This window comes from Aulostomus chinensis, chromosome 3 (assembly GCF_037954235.1).
Source record: "Aulostomus chinensis isolate RoL2024-O1b breed Wild chromosome 3, RoL_Achi_v1.0, whole genome shotgun sequence".
NCBI lineage: Eukaryota > Metazoa > Chordata > Actinopteri > Syngnathiformes > Aulostomidae > Aulostomus > Aulostomus chinensis.
The window spans coordinates 10,830,761-10,847,275 of NC_141322.1; the positions used below are offsets into that span (position 1 = coordinate 10,830,761).

Sequence of the window (16,515 nt, forward strand, 5' to 3'; positions counted from 1 at the left end):
ACCGATACAGCAGGACCACACAGTGATATGAGATGATGTCATCTCCTATGATTCAATTCACATTTTACTGTATATATCAAGGCAGGTCCTGATTTATCACCCCAACAGCCTGCTGACGTAGGTTCCAAACAATCAACTCAATGTATCAGAGGGCATCTCAACATGACTGCTGTGGTAAGAGAGAAAACTGATGTCGAACAGCAACACATTAATCCATCCATCCATTTTCTTCCGCTTATCCTATTAAGGGTCGAGGGGGCTGGAGCCTATCCCAGCATCAATGGGCGAGAGGAGGGGTTCACTCTGGACAGGTCACCAGTCCATCACAGGGCCAACACATAGAGACAACCAACCATTCACACTCACAGTCACACCTACAGTCAATTTAGAGTATCAATCAGCCTCGTCCCCTCTCGATGTCTTTGGACTGTGGGAGGAAGCTGGAGTACCAGAGAGAACCCACACAGGAACAGGGAGAACATGGAGACTCACACAGAAAGATCCCGTGCCCGAGCAGGGACTTGAACCCAAAACCTTCTTGCTGTGAGGCAACAGTGCTGACCACTGCACCACAGTGCCGCCCAGCAACACATTCATATCGACAGTAAAACATTCTTCTAATTAAAAACATTTATGTATCATAGAAACTGATAGTAGTAGGTAAATAGCAGCAGCCTACGCATTGAGGGATAAAAAGCAAGAGAAGGATTCAATAACACAGGATTAGATGTTAACTTCCTTGTGCATGCACATACAGAAAACTTGATGGATGATGGGCGGTAAATTGAATTTGGGTTGTGTGTGTTGGTTGCTGGGGCCGCTTCCCTGATCCACTCACCTACAATTGATGAGAAAAACTTGGTGAATGATGGGTGGTAAGTTGAATATGGGAATTTGATTCAGATTGTGGAAGGTAGGCTGAATTTAGGATGTATTATCAGTAGCGTTCCTCTGGCTCATGGGGTGCTTTCATTATACACCCTCACCAGAGGCAGCCAGCTACAGGCTGATCAAACCTGCGCTTGCATCCCATGCCCAATTAGTAAATTGCTCTACCTTGCCTTGTTAGCTAGGAGCCCAACTGGGGCCGCTTCTCTCTGCAGCTTCAGATGCAGTTTTGAAGGCTATACGTAGGCTCTTGCCCCTGATCCCCATGTCCCACAGCAGTTTGGTGGTGGATGTTGCCACAAACCCTCTGCATCCAACCCCCGCTGGGTAGACTTGTGTGTTCCAGCCACAGTGTCGTGCCTCAGCAGCTAGTTCAGCATAGCACGGGTGTTTTCGCTCGCATGCCTCATCTATGGAGTCCTCCCAGGGTATGGTGAGCTCAGTGACATAAGCCTTCTTGAGGGGGACCAGAGCACCAGGTCAGGTCTGAGGGTGGTGGTGGCAATCTCTGGAGGAAACACCAGCTGCCTGCCAATATCCGCACACAGTTGCCAGTCCCGCGCTAAGCACAAATACAGTTGTGAGGTTCATATATCTCTCAAAATACATGCATTAGAAACAGCTGGGCTCTACTTTATCCAGCACGGGTTTTATAGAAAAGCAAAGAGAGGTGCTAATGCTAACTATAATGTACATTTCAAGGAGACAGTGTTTGGAAGTTACAGATAGGGGATTTAATGTTTTGTATTTGCATTGTCAATATCAATATGACAAATTGGGAGTGATGGCTGGATCGTTCGATGCCAGCAAACTCGTGCTGTTGCTCTCTTACACTGATATTTAGCTGGAATTTACTCCTGCCACCTTTCCCAGTGACAAAACCCACACTACAGATTATACTGAGCATAAAAAAATCCAAATGTTTTCTAAAACTGATGCATCAAAGAATCATAGTACAGCTTTAGCAAACATGTATCTAGTCAAACAACAGTGCAACATACCACACAAATATATATACAGGACCAACACGCAGTGTTTTACCATTTATTTTGTCGGAATGAGAGCTTCTGTTATGTACAATAGCAGACAAAAATAAAACTTACAGACATTATAAATATAATTTTGCTCCGTACTGACTGTACTGTGTCCTGATGTGATAATCCACCCCCTCTCCTCTTTCCCTCCCCTGAAACCAATATGTCATTTATTTTTCAAGAGACGTTTTCCAGGGCTGTAAATGCATGTGATGTTCAGTAAAGTCTACATGGACGATGCTCAGGTGTTCTCTCTTGCAACAAAACAAAAAAAAATGTGGGGTGAGAGAGAGGAGGACTATGAGAGGTGATTGTGGGACACATGGAGCAACACCACAGATTAAAACCTCAGCCAGTACATGGCGCTGCGCATTCTATTGTAGTCAGGTAACTGCTCAATAGGACCTGGAGGAGACAGGAGAGAGTCATTAGGGTAAAAGCCTGCGACTCATCTAGATCCTGTTTATCAAAGGAGGACTACATTGTAGATAATTGGAAGATGTTTGGCCTCCCATCTGAACATAGAATGGGAGGCAAAACATCTTTCAGGTATCTCCAACTATGTCACTGGGGGCTGAACCCAGAACAACTGGACACAGCCCCCAGTAGATGGTTCCTCCACAAAGTCATAAGAGACAGCAGAACTCACCAACAGCAGCCACAGCAGGACACTTATCATAGATATATTTGGAGCAGACGTCACGCACCATCCTGGGAGTGACGGCCTGAAAGGAAAGAGGGAAGTCAGAACTCATATCCTGCACATACACTAAATGGTTTGACAATTTTCAACTTCCGAGTGTCAACTCACATCAATCCGAGCGTCCCACTCAGCCAGAGGAATACGCCGCCCGTAGTTCAGAATGTGTCTGCCGACGTCGTCACAAATGGGTGTTGTTCCTAAGATAAACAGTTGTGTGGGTTTGTGATTCATGGGAGCTTGTATGTGTGTGGGTTAGTGTGAATGCATGACAGTCTGACAAATTAGGTACCATTGAGCTGTCCAATCAGACTGGCCTTTAGAGCGTTCTTGCCCCTGGAGACATCACTCTCAGTCACTGTGGTGCACAGATTCATCCTAAAATACACAGAATACAGGAAAGGAAATAAACATGGTTCTAGGATTTGAAAGGAAATAATGTTATGGTGTTCTGTGTGTGTGTGTGTGTGTGTATGTATGTATGTATGTATGTATGTATGTATGTATGTATGTATGTATGTATGTATGTGTGTGCGTGCGTGCGTGCGTGTGACTGACGCTGGAGAAACAACTGACCAGGCATTCTGGGACCAGTGCATCATGTCTTCAATGAAGTTCTTCTCAGACACAAAGTAAATGCCCATCAGGCTGGAGTCACTATAGGAGGAGAGGAAGGTCTGGAAGCTGTGGCAGCACTTGTCCTTCACAGCCAGTTGAGCCAGGCGGCTGCTCAGATGCTGGAAGGAAGAATCTGCATGATTAACAAGTCCAACTACAGACTATTAATCTGCACAAATCATCATTCTGGTCATTGTCACATTCTCCATTTTAAGCTTTTCAATTACCAGAATTGTCGGTAGTTACTTTTCAAACATTTTAAACAAAGTATAAAAGGTACGCTGTGTAATTTAATTGTCCAGCCCCTCAGCTTTACCATTTCACCCCACTAGTGGGATGCAAGAATTTGAAAACATTTTCGATTGAAGCACTAAAACTATAACTCCTCTACCCAGGAACGCATGCTGCATCTCACGTGTTGTTGCTCCCGACAGGTCCAGAATCAAGTGTGAAACCCCTGACCCCGCTCTTCAGAGAGGACAGTGATGTACCGCTCCATCATAGCCAATTAAAACACTGTCAGTGTTAAGCAGGCAAAGCTTAGAGGGGAAAATGCTGGACTAATGTGTCAGATACCGTTTTAGAGGCATTACTCTAATAGTTTCTGTGCTACGGATGCTGAAAAATATCACTTAAGTTTCTTACCTCACCACCACCATAAGTGAGGTCATAGCTGCCGAGTATCGAGTTGGCCACCATGAGGGGCACGATGTCTGGGCTGGAAGCACTGGGCCCCTCCACAGCAATGGCGATGTGTGCCAAAGGCAACCAATCATCACGCAAACGGACCTGAGGAGAAGCATGACAGGATCAGACATGCCAGAGTACTAACTATGACAGTGAAAATAATACAAATATCTGGGCCACCATCTCACAATCTATGTCTAGTCTGTTCCATATACTTACAGCTTCTGTCTTCCTTCACAACTCTATGCTACGAGTGGTAAAACAGTAATGAACAGTGAAAATAAGCAATCCAGGAGAGCAATCTTACCTCACTGCCAGTGAATCGACAGGGTGACAACACGGGAATGGCATCTCCCTCGTACTCAAAAGACACGCTGCTGAAGTGGGATTTGGCCAAACCAACCAACTCCTCATGGTTCACACCTGAACAGATTGCAAGATAAATGTTAATTCTTTACATTAAAGTGATACACCACCCAAAAATTTTTCGGATTTCAAATGAGCTGACAGAGAGGTTTTTTAAGTCGTGTGTCACTTTGTGTCACACTCCTGAGAATGCAGACAGAGTGAACCATGTATGTTTAACCAGGAGCTAATGGCCACGTTCGCTAACAACACCTACAGCAACAACAAGTGTTGATCCATTAACCAACACACAAGCACATTTTCTGGTACAATCCACATTGTTTTATCAGGTTATAAGCTCATTAATGCCCAAACACTTTTACCTAAGCTTTACATTGTTGCTGTTTGCCATCAGGTATCCATTAGTTGCAGACTAAATATACATGGCTGGCTTTTTCTGCATTCTGGAGTCACAAAGTAGTGATGCAGAAGGGGAGAAACATATTTGCGATGAGCACTCAACACCCTCATAACACTTTATTAGTTTAAGTGTACTAAAGAATAGAGGACCTACCTCCTGCAGCAGCTAGCACCATGCGAGGGGCCTTGTAATGAGAACTGATGTAATCCACTAGGTCCTGGCGCATCAGATTTCTAGCATAAGTGTTTTCCATTAATACAATCATATCTACACATACACACCCACACATAGATAGAGTAAGATACATGAAATTATTGTGTCTTGCCAAAATTACAGGCAAACATTTAATCATAGTAGTTGAGACAAGTTTAGTGATTGTGACCCAAGTCAAATGTGTGTGAGAGTGGGCAGTTCTCGTACCTGGCGTTGTTGGAGGGTCCCAGCACACTATGTCCCAGTGGAGTTCCCTGGTAGGCTGTGGCATGCAGCAGGTCCAAGCAAACCTCCTGCAGGTTGCCCTCGACCTCCTCTAGCTCACGTAGAATAACACCCCTCTGCTGCTCTATGTCGGCCTCACTCAGTGAGCAACTCTGCACTACCTCTGACAGCAGCTCCACAGCTGAAGACACAGAGGGGCAGAGGTTGTTCAACAGCTCTGCTTTGGTCATCTGAAATCTGAGGAACAATATTATTTCACTGTGTCCAAATACAGTCACAGCTTATCTTACCTTTAGGCAAGTCTTTCGCCAAGGTCTTCATGTAGTATGCAGTGTGTTCCCGGGAGGTGTAGGCATTCAAGTGAGCACCCATAGACTCCACCTCCTGTTCCAGGGCCGTCTGGGGGCGCTTCTTGGTTCCCTGGGGTGCAAGAATAATGGTAAATGTTTTTTTTTTAAATCTACTTTGATCTCCACACATTTCAGAATAATTGTGTCATGTAAGAAGTAGAAAAAGAGACCAAGACTCAGGATGGCAAGTGATGTCTACCTTGAAAGCCATATGCTCCAAGAAAAAACCAGCTCCATTGGTCTTCTCACTCTCATAGCGACTGCCAGCACTGATCCATAGCCCAACCTGGTGAAATATAGCGATACAGATTGAAACTGTTGACAACAAACTGGGTTTAAATAGTGCTTTTACAAACTCCTGCACAGATGTGGTTATGATACTGAATTCTTACAGTGCATGTGGCATGTCCTGTCTCCTCAGATGCTACCCGCAAGCCATTGTCTAAAGTTGAAAGGCGGGTTTCAGGGGCTCCTGCCAGGCATTGGGCATAGCTGAATGAGGCCTGTCCAGACCTCAGAGACAGCAGGATGGGCTTAATGGGTAAAGAGAGAACAAGGAGCAATGAGTAAACTCCATTGTTAGAGAATATTGAATATTGATAAAAATGTCTAACAGTTCATATTAAACTTATGGGGAAACCATATTCATGTTTTGAAATAGTACAGTGAATAAAGGTTAAAATATCAATTTAAGAACAGTAACAAGAGTGGGGTCATTGTAAACTGCACTTTTTCAACCGTAAGCATTTACACACACAAATCACCAGGTTGTCTATTATGATGTAACAGATGAATTTCAGCACCTTTATGTAATTGTGACACATTTTAAACTACTACTACACTATCTGGATCAGAGGTGTAAGCTGTCTGAGGGCTACACTATTTGTTAGTGACAAAACAGACCAGGGGATTTTTTTATACCCTTTAGGCCTTCTATAAGCAATTAATTACCATGCATAAGTAGAACTGTTTGGCAAGGACTACCATGGAAGCCAATACTGCTGATACCTTTGAATCTACCAATGAAAGTACTAAAAAAAGACAATTCAGGGGAATATGTCACTGTCCCCATCAGATCTATTCACTCATGTAAAAATATGTACAAGTGTCTACCAGTCCTTCACTTAACATTAAGGTAAAGACGTGTCACCTTAACTCTTATCACGTTCAGGTCCTGTTTCCAAAATCAGCATTGATTTATTTGACCAAACGAAGAGAAAAGTTCAATTTACGACAGGATTCAAGAGGAAATAAAGTACAGCTACAACAACAGTCCCGTTATCTCTGATGATTTGACGCTATGATTCGAGATGAAAAAAGTGCTTATTCAACAAAACATTTGGACGATAGGCAAAATCACAGTATACGGACAAACGAATGTCACTATGCTAACGCCATTAGCTAGGTAGCTTCGCAGCCTTGGGGGGGCAGATGAGGACAACCGGTTAAAGATGTAGCTTCTGACCTCGAGAACAAATAGAGACGACGAAACGATAATCGATTCACACACATAAAGTACATGAAGCACAGAGAGAAGCTGTGAAAAGCGCTATCGCCTCACTTGCCCGTTGACCTTGCTAGCTAGAAGCTGCTAACCGGCTAGCTCACTATCTTTACTGCTGACAGCTCATCCAGCCAGTTAGCAAGCGTCTCTTCCTCGATAACAGTAGGTTTTATTCAAGCACAACAGGGAACAGAGGTCCCTTGACACTGTGTAGCTGTTCCAGGAAATGGCAATGCTTCACTTACATTGCGCGTATGGGCGAAGACTCTACCCACAGTGCTCCCAACTCGGTACACAGACGCCGCCATTTCTTAGACCAGGTTACAGGACTACCGAATTTCGTCTGCTCGCCACTACCGCATCTTCGTCGGGCTCATTATAAAATGTGTATTAACTGCCCTGCAGGCTCCATATCGCCCCCCGTGTTCAGTTTGTCTTTCTAGTGGTGCGGTAGAGAGCGAATTTCGTGAAAAGAGGAAAATGACTTTGCGTAATGACACCTAACTATGAAATTGATCATTTAACTAAATATTAATTCCCACTTGGTTGTAGTTATTTTTGAGCTAAAATGAGCAAAAATGAGTGGTCCTATATGATTGATCATTCAGGGGTGTTTTTATTCATTTAACTCATTTCTAATAACTTTTATATTAAATTTTTTTGTGTCTTGACACTACTTTGGATTTTTAAATTAATCTCATCCTTTCCACTTTTCCAGGCGACACTTTACAGGATTTCAATCATGAAAAAGACAACAGTGAATTTAAAAAGTTCTATTTTTCTTTTCTTTTTCAATTTTTGTAAGTCTGTTGCATCATAAATTCTGACTACATTGCTAATGGTATTAGGCCATGTTGGAGGTCCTGGTTTTATGTAGCCAAAGCTCATCAATTTCTGCCTCCATTTTTAACACACTGAAAAAGATAATCCAATTCACTCTGCCAACACTTATCGAACATGAATTATTTTCAACCAAAAATAAAAAAACTTAAAAAAACATTGACAGCCTACCTGTGTATTTATGAGTAAAGCAATATTTTGTACACTTAATCATGATTTATGGCCAGATGAGGATAAAGTATTCAAAAAACAGACATGGATCGTGTGGCAGTAGTTTTTGATACAACAGCTAGCTTGCTATTTCAAACTTTAATATGAATTAGGCCACACAAAAAAACAAAAACAAAACTGCATGGTGACAATCCAAGTTGAAGGAACATTTTGAAGAATTTGTCAGAGTCTTTTACTTTGTTCACAAGCATGCTATCTAAAATGAATGCTTGTTGACAGCTCTGGTCTTGAGTTTAGTTCATTAAGTAGAGGACTCCAGCTGGTCAAGGTTCCAGTCCACCTGGATTGTTCTGGAGAGGTCCCCTCCAAAAGCAAACATTCTGGTGCTTCTTTGTGGTGCAAGTTTCCACTGGAGAAGTCTTGGTTATGTCTTATCTCCATCCATCCATCCATTTTCTTCCGCTTATTCCTGTTAAGGGTTGCGGGGCTGGAGCCTATCCCAGCGGCTCTCAGGCGAGAGGCAGGGTTCCCCCTGGACAGGTCACCAGTCCATCACAGGGCCAACACATAGAGACAGACAACCATTCACACTCACTGTCACGGTCAATTTAGAGTATCAATCAGCCTCGTCCCCTCTTGATGTCTTTGGACTGTGGGAGGAAGCCGGGGTACCCAGAGAGAACCCATGCAGGCACAGGGAGAGCACTGGTGGTATCTGCTCCCCTCAACATTTTTAGCAGAGACTTTCACTTTTCAGTTGCAGTCTGCTTGACGGCACCATGATGCTTTGGTGCTGAATGGTAAGGGGGTCTCAAGGGAGGAAGTGGACAGCAGCCTCTGATCCTGACGCCCTCCACAAATAAATTGACTCCAACATACTTCAGCCCTTCTACTGCAGTCTAGAAACTAAAAACCAAATCATTCATCATCATAATTTTGACAATATGGGCCACACAAAACACAAATGACCCTGGTTAAAAACTCTTCCTGACCTGCTTGTAGATTTGTAGAGTTGAAAGTCTCCCGTGTTTGCGGTGTGGTCTCGTCTCTGGTCCAGCACATCACGCAGTGTGTCTTCCTGCACGGCTGCACAAAGGTGGGCAAAGTTGTCAAAGTTTTAGAGGTTGCCATGGTGGGACTGATGTTGATTTCAATCATCTACTGGCACAGGTCACTGCATAGGTAACATGAAACGAAGTATCAAGCTGGTGAATTAGTTTCCATAGTAACTTTACAAAAAAGTATTAACAACGTTCATTACTGAAAAAGCAGCTTTTAAATACATGATGACGAACGTTACCGAACACACATACCTAACATGTCAGCGGGGATTTGTGTTTTTGCGTGAGTCAATGAGATCTTTTGCAGTCTGTAATGCGTGGATGACAACCCTCCTCATCCTGGGGACTACCACAGACTCTCATTGAGATTTGTGGCCCTGACTGAATAAAAAGGCCAGGTCACATGTCTGACCACATGTTGTCTGCTGGAATGCCTTGACAGTGTCATTTAGATGGCCACAGATGATTCTGGAGGTCATATGTTTGCTGATCTCAATCTGGGATCCACCACAGAGGAAATAGGGCATGAGAATGGGAAAGAGTTAGGGATAGTCTCCATCTCCACAGTAAGCAACGGTGTTGTCTCCAAGCTTGTATCTATGTCAGTGTGCTCTAGACTCTCCAAAAACTTGCCCTGTAAATCATTTGGGAAAGGATGACTGGCCTTTCTGGTCCTTTGCACTGCCTCCTCTGATCTGAAAATGGAGAACAAAAAAGAAAATCGCACCTTTAGCTAAACTACATAGTTCCATCAAAAACAGTCACACCCTGAATGTTACTTGTTCTGTCTTCCTGAACAACCTGCATCCACGATGTACTTCAAAAGACTGGTGCAGGCCGTCCTCCTGTAGTCCTCCACATATAAATATAGAGACAAATATTGTCATGTTTCCACTTAGAATGCAAAATGCAAAAAAACAAAAAGATATGCACCGCAAGAGCTGTACAGTAACATCTGACCAATGAAAGGATGCTTCTCGTCCAGAGATCCTCGTCTGTAGCAGTGGGGGAAGAAGTTGTCAAGGTTCACCCAGTCAAACCAGTGCAAGCTCCTCAAGTTCACACATAACCCCACCTGTTCCTCAACACACAGGTCTGATATAAAGAGCATATAGTGGATATGCACTTTGGTGGCGAAGCTACAAGCTTTCACAACACTACAGTATTTATCTTCTGTTCTATTTCAAGCTTTTGGTGTTATTGGCACTTTGCAGTTTGCCCAGTAGAAATTAACCACTTCATCCCGTACCAGGTGAGACCGAAATCAGAGGAGGGGACAGAGGGGCTGGATCTTGAATTGCCACTGAAAAGCATTTCCTGAACAGTGATAAATTTTAGTGAGGCATTACTGTTTGTTTACCGTGAGGTCAAACAGCCCATCTGATGGTGCACTTTTTCAACATGGCCTGAGGTGCCTGAGAGGAGGCAGTGATGTTAACGACAGGATGGATATAAATAGAAAACTAGATATTTCTGTAACAGTCACACTCCAATCAAGGTCACCATCTTCATCATTGTCACCAGCATCGTTGGATTTGGCTCTGCTTGCATGGTGGCCGGGGTGATGCATCCGCTGCTCAACCCAGCCTCTGGCTCTCAGTGCGGCCCCGATGAAAGGGTGAGGGCCTTGGACAGAGAACACCTTATGCATCTGAGAGGACAGACAGTGGAGACAGTGATGATGGAGGATTTTTCTGGTGCCAGAAATCTTCATTCATCTTAACCGACCATGACAGCTCTGTCCACGACAGGCTTGGTTGTCCTCAGTCTCTCTGGGTTAATAGCAGGTAGGCTGACAACACAACGCTTGCCCTCAGGAAGTGGAGCTGACACACAGACAATTATACTGTCTTTATAGATGTCATCAAATATTACACACTTCATTCATTTATAATATAACTGCTGCAATAACAGACTGAGTACTCTCAATCATAGAAAGAAAATAAATAGCTAATAACTGCTGGGAGAGTTAAAGGAACACACCAACATTTTTGAAAATACACTCCACACAAGAAGATAGATACCTTCCTCTCCTCTGCATTAGGGAGCTAACTTAGAGACTGGTTGACTGCTTGTTAACTTTGCGCAGTGAATTGTGGATGGACAGGTTAACATAGCTCAGTCAAAAGTCATCAAAATGACAAGGTTCAGTATCTTGGTTTGTCCAGAACTAATCCTCCTCATCCTTCCTCACAAAAATCAACCATGATTAGTGGCAGCAGTCGCTCCTCGAGTCATCAGCCGACATTTTGCTGGCCTCAGTATTGAGGTTGTGCATCAAATCACTGCACCCTGCCTTTTGGTTGGGAAAGTAATTCTGGCAATGCAATCGCTATTTTAATGTGAACGTTTGGCCCACAGTCCCACCTACAGTCAATTTAGAGTATCAATCAGCCTCGTCCCCTCTTGATGTCTTTGGACTGTGGGAGGAAGCTGGAGTACCAGAGAGAACCCACGCAGGAACAGGGAGAACATGGAGACTCCACACAGAAAGATCCCGTGCCTGAGCCAGGACTCAAACCCGGAACCTTCTTGCTGTGAAGCAACAGTGCTAACCATTGCACCACCGTGCCACCCCTGGCTCAACCCTTGCTAATGCGTGTTTGGTGACTTTGACTTGATTCTTACCCATCCATCCAGTAGCAGTCATTGAGCTATGCTAACAAGTGGGTTTCAGCTCCCCAATGCAGCACAGAGGAGAGGGGCATCTGTCTTCTTGCCTGTCTTTTTGGAGGGACGGAAAATAAATGTATCAACCAAAAAGTTGATGTGTTCTATCAATGGCGTGAGTGGACTGTCTACAAACAGGGTGCACCTACTGGTTTGCAGGCTTTTGATTTCATCTTCTGATCCTTAGAGAGGACTTCAGCTTCTCCTGCAGACCACTCTTTCACATGTCTAACATCTGTCAAAGGATTCCTTAGAGTTTCTTGCAAAAATTGGTGTACAAATGCATGAATTTTATAACATAAAATAGTCACAAAATTGGCAGTAAGATAAGCACCTAAATGCATAAAGCATAGACCCATGTATCAGAACAACACACGTGAGAGGGTAAGCATTATGATGTAACCAAACTGGGCATCTTGAGCAAGAAGCCAAAAAAAGAGCAAATTCATAAAACTTTCATACATGACCTGTGGATTCAAACTTTTGGCCGCCTGTCCCAGGTGTGACCTTATGATCAATTCAGCACTTGACATCTACAGTATAAGCTGACTCTGTGAATCCAGAGGCCGAGTCCAAGTGGACTTTCACAGTTCCATTTAGAAATGGTGCCCACGGCATTATCACTTACAGAATGACCCAAAATTTTCCTTATTAAAGATAGAAATTAATTTTTTGGACTCTAGAGGGGTCACAAACAGAGACAGTTGAATGAGAAATAAACATTTTGAGTGTTCTTCATTTCATTTGAACTGTTGCAGATTTGTCACTTAAATTTAAAGTCATAGATGATTCTGATTGTGTGATGTGAATAATTTGAAGAAAACACTGCTCAGTGTTTGTCTTAGTATCAAGTGTCAGATCCTATGAATGATCAGATAAAGATGGTTTCCATTCACTGATGTTTGTGGTGGGCAGAATCCATCTGTAGACCTGTGCTTCATGTTCATGGTTTAGTCCAGGGCAGCACTACGAGTTCACAGTTTGATCTTAAAGGTGATTTCAATGATCGCAGTCCTTAAACTCTATCAGCAACAGCAGGTCACATGCTCTTGGCTACCAGTCCGATAGGTGAGTCTCTCCAAGTGCAGAGTAAGTCAAATTGCAGTTAAAGAGAAGGTGAGACACTTCGGCCACATTTAGCTGGCAAGGTGTTATACACTTTCCTCCAGCTATCTTGTTGATGAGCATCCCTGAACTGCAAACCTGCCTAAACAAGACAATGCGCACCAAAATTCAACTACTTCTACCTTCCACCTTCTTTTCCCAAAGTCACCACAGGTTTCAATCCATGCCAACGAAACCCTCCATAACAAACCGTTGGCCTGCTTATTACAAACAAAACTAAAACCCAAAACATCAGAACAACAAAAACCACTGGTAGTGAGGGACAGTGACATTAACAAATTTCAAAACAGATTTAATTTCATTAGTGTGCTTTAGTTTGATTCCCCTACCTGCTGAAATCCTCGGGTGGGAGGAAGGAGCACCCGTTTGCTATTGCCTGGGTGACACAGGGAGTGGTCCAAATCCAAGCATCCAGGAGTACTTTTCTTAACAGCTGTAATAATAACATCATGATACTTTATCATCAAATTACATTGCACAAGGTTATCCTTTCCGAAATGTGTTGGAAATTTTCGAATCCTTATTTTTGGTATTTATCCTAGTTACCCTATATTTTATTGTCACACGCATTAAGTGACTACTCTTTTACCGTTTTAAATACTCTATAATAAAAAATACTATTTTAATACTCTATTGTAAAAATGTGAATTGTGTTATTGTTTATTTAATAGAAGCAAGTTCACACCGCTGTACACTGGATGATATTTGATTGTTTTAACAGTTAGTGGATTCGGCTTCTTCTGAATAAGCCGCCATCTTGGCTCCGCTCAAAATGCTACGTCATTACGTCACAGTCATTACGTCACAGGCGCATGCGTTAAGGCTATGTCCGGGCATATCCCCGCATACCCACACAGATAACAAGGATTAAAAAAAAGGGTTACTTTCACAGCCGTTTTTGAGGAAAGACCCTTTAAAAAAGGTAAGGCGATTTTTATTGGTTGTTTTACAGCCAATAAAAATGAATGTTTTTTTTCCCCCTTCACGAGGTAACTACAGCCTGTTAAATAACGCGAACGTCACTTAACCAAATTCACACTTTAATGTTGACGCGTCCTTAGGTGGCGGAGAATTGAAAGTTTTTCCGAAAATGTGTGGAAGGACTGCTTGTACTCTCGCCCCGGACGAGGTGAGCAAAGCCTGCAGCTACAGAAGCCGAGCAGGGCAACGGAGACAGCCGGGTTGGAGGGATGGCGATGCCGACAAATACCGACCCTCTTACAACAAGAGCCCTCAGTCCATGAGCCCCGTTCTGCTGTCCAAGAGACATTTTGATAAGGTGACATATTTCCTTCCTTGAGTTATTTATCTATACTGTCTCAGGCGAAGGATATACTGTTTATTGTGTGAAATACTCATCCTGTAACACTTGACATCCACCTAACTAATGACTGTAGTGTAGCTGTGTATACTGTGAAAGCTTTGACGATAAAAGCATCGTGATACTTTTTTTTTTTAGTTATCGGCCCCACATGGTTCTGAAAATCGGGGAGAACTTATGCAATTTAAGAATTAAAAAAAAAAAGAATTAACTACAAAGGGAGATTTTTTTTAGCTGTTTTAAGTTAAGCCAAGTCATATACCTTGTGATCAATTTAAGATGAATATCGCTGGACAGGGTTTTATCTTCTTTTTTCCCTGTGGACAAATGTTTTACAAAGTGTGTGGACATGAAAATTTTCCTGACCAAAATGAAAGTCATGGAAATTTATTGCTGAAAATGTGTAGGAACATTTTAGATAATGAAAGAGAGAAGAAATTGAAGACTACAAGATTTACAGATTTGAACCAACAGTCTTAAAAACATGAAATAGAACATGCTTAAATGATGAGAATATATTTTCAGGCTATTGTTGTCCATAGCATTATACTGTGTATCACGTGTTTATTTTGGCATGTACAACATCTCCAGACCGCTCCTGAGGAGGATCGTGTGTTGGCTACCATGCGTTGGGGTCTGGTACCTTCCTGGTTCAAGGAGAACAGCCCGAGTAAGATGCATTACAGCACCAACAACTGCCGCAGTGAGAGCATACTGGAGAAAAAAACATACAAGGTGCATACATTTCTTCAGTATACTCGTTTGCTGTGGTTCTAAACACACATGAACAACTCAGATTACTTTGCTTCTTCCCAAGGACCCTCTGATAAAAGGACAGCGCTGTGTTATCTTAGCTGATGGCTTCTACGAGTGGAGGAGGCAGGGGAAAGACAAGCAGCCCTTCTTCATCTACTTCCCCCAGACTCAAGGATCCAGTAAGAGGAAAAGAGAGGATCACGATGACCTCCTGACCACAGCTGCCAATAATGAGTGCCCTTCAGAGGGGGCTTCCCCAGACTTGACTGAGGTAAGTCGTGAGTTTTCTATAGTAATGTCAGCATCATGGGCATTTGCTTTGATCTGAAACAAATGGGGAGAGAACTTTAGCGGAAATTACCACGACTGGAAATTTCCTGTGTAGAAGGCAGCCAAGGCAACAATATGCATGTGTCCTCCAGGTGTTGCAAACACACACACACGCTTTAGTTTTGATGTTGATGCCAGCCTGAGGATTCCATGTCATAAACCAACAGTCTGTCACATGAATGTCATTAACTCTGCAGATCCTGATTTAAATTTCATGTTTTGAGTGTGTGCTGTTTGCTGTGTTGGTCAGGATGGAGAAGCACCTGGTGAGTGGACCGGGTGGAAGTTGCTTACTATAGCAGGACTCTTCGACTGCTGGACCCCTCCATCTGGTGGAGAACCCCTCTACACCTACAGTGTAATCACAGTGAATGCTTCCCCAAACCTGCAAAGCATCCATGACAGGTAACTCTGTCCACTGGGAAGAATATATTATCTGTAGAAGTCAATGTTGTTGACACAGTGAATGTCTTTTAGGATGCCAGCCATCTTGGATGGAGAGGAAGAAGTGAGAAGATGGCTTGATTATGGGGAAGTGAAATGTCGAGATGCTTTGAAACTGATCCAGTCCAAAAATATTTTGACATTTCATCCTGTTTCATCGCTAGTCAATAACTCCCGCAACAACTCTCCTAAATGCCTTCAGCCAGTGGATCTCAACAGCAAAAAGGTATAGAATATACTTAATTCTTGGTTTTACAATTTGCAACTGTATAGTAAAATGATTAATCTTAATCCCCCAGGAGCCCACGCCCACCGGAAGCAGCAAGATGATGACGAGCTGGCTGACTTCTGCCCCTGTAAAGAGGAAGAAGACAGACACTCTTTACAGTCCAGAGGAGGCAGGAAAGAAGAAAGAGTCTCGGCAAAAGTCTGCTGGGCCCCTTCAGCAGTGGCTTCAGGGGTCCAAGAAACCAAGAACCAACTAAACAGTGAACTGGGGCTAAAAACTGCACTGTTTCATATCACTCTGATGTTTATATGTTCAGATTGATTAAAAGTCAGGTTAAATGTGATCTTTATACAGTGTATATTTCATGTCTTTGCACTAATCTTAGTTCGTGACATATTCAAATGTTTAAGTCCAAATAAACTTTTGATAAATGGGTGAGTAAATACATTTAAAAAGGCTTCTCAAAAGGAGTCTGGGGTGCAGTTAAAACTGATATGCCAACCACAATTTAATAAAAAAAAAATGTATACACTGCTTATTAGTTCAATATTCAAGGTGAATGTCTAAAATAAACAGACGGCTT

General features: G+C 42.9%; 3 protein-coding genes across 12 annotated transcripts; 1 reads left to right on the forward strand and 2 right to left on the reverse strand.

The window, feature by feature from the left end:
* Nucleotides 1–1,923: 1,923 nt before the first annotated feature.
* On the reverse strand, nucleotides 1,924–7,377 carry uqcrc1 (ubiquinol-cytochrome c reductase core protein 1). The gene is made up of 13 exons (XM_086200630.1): nucleotides 7,231–7,377; nucleotides 5,874–6,014; nucleotides 5,681–5,767; nucleotides 5,422–5,551; nucleotides 5,114–5,312; nucleotides 4,847–4,926; nucleotides 4,235–4,350; nucleotides 3,886–4,029; nucleotides 3,199–3,359; nucleotides 2,915–3,000; nucleotides 2,734–2,822; nucleotides 2,572–2,647; nucleotides 1,924–2,327 (listed from the first exon to the last, which is right to left on the reverse strand). The coding sequence occupies exons 1-13, from the start codon at nucleotides 7,291–7,293 to the stop codon at nucleotides 2,263–2,265; spliced, it is 1,437 nt and encodes a 478-aa protein (XP_086056756.1). The 5' UTR covers nucleotides 7,294–7,377; the 3' UTR covers nucleotides 1,924–2,262.
* Nucleotides 7,378–7,584: 207 nt separating this feature from the next.
* Nucleotides 7,585–13,609, reverse strand: LOC147267650 (tubulin monoglycylase TTLL3-like). 10 transcript variants are annotated; one of them, XM_086198617.1, is made up of 11 exons: nucleotides 13,538–13,592; nucleotides 13,182–13,285; nucleotides 11,877–11,962; nucleotides 11,686–11,781; nucleotides 10,786–10,883; nucleotides 10,561–10,708; nucleotides 10,418–10,472; nucleotides 9,859–10,052; nucleotides 9,310–9,752; nucleotides 8,989–9,082; nucleotides 7,585–8,902 (listed from the first exon to the last, which is right to left on the reverse strand). In XM_086198617.1, the coding sequence occupies exons 4-8, from the start codon at nucleotides 11,705–11,707 to the stop codon at nucleotides 9,953–9,955; spliced, it is 423 nt and encodes a 140-aa protein (XP_086054743.1). In that variant the 5' UTR covers nucleotides 11,708–11,781; nucleotides 11,877–11,962; nucleotides 13,182–13,285; nucleotides 13,538–13,592; the 3' UTR covers nucleotides 7,585–8,902; nucleotides 8,989–9,082; nucleotides 9,310–9,752; nucleotides 9,859–9,952. The 10 variants fall into 10 exon arrangements, 8 of the variants coding, with proteins under 8 accessions (XP_086054743.1, XP_086054741.1, XP_086054746.1 ...); XM_086198615.1 differs by having other exon boundaries at nucleotides 13,182–13,609; XM_086198620.1 differs by having other exon boundaries at nucleotides 9,859–9,902; nucleotides 10,018–10,052; nucleotides 11,877–13,609.
* A 41-nt stretch (nucleotides 13,610–13,650) lies between these two features.
* Nucleotides 13,651–16,494, forward strand: hmces (5-hydroxymethylcytosine binding, ES cell specific). Its single transcript, XM_086198610.1, has 7 exons — nucleotides 13,651–13,774; nucleotides 13,914–14,131; nucleotides 14,765–14,908; nucleotides 14,991–15,200; nucleotides 15,510–15,664; nucleotides 15,737–15,929; nucleotides 16,003–16,494. Exons 2-7 carry the CDS (start codon nucleotides 13,943–13,945, stop codon nucleotides 16,186–16,188), a joined length of 1,077 nt encoding a protein of 358 aa, XP_086054736.1. The 5' UTR covers nucleotides 13,651–13,774; nucleotides 13,914–13,942; the 3' UTR covers nucleotides 16,189–16,494.
* Nucleotides 16,495–16,515: the final 21 nt, after the last annotated feature.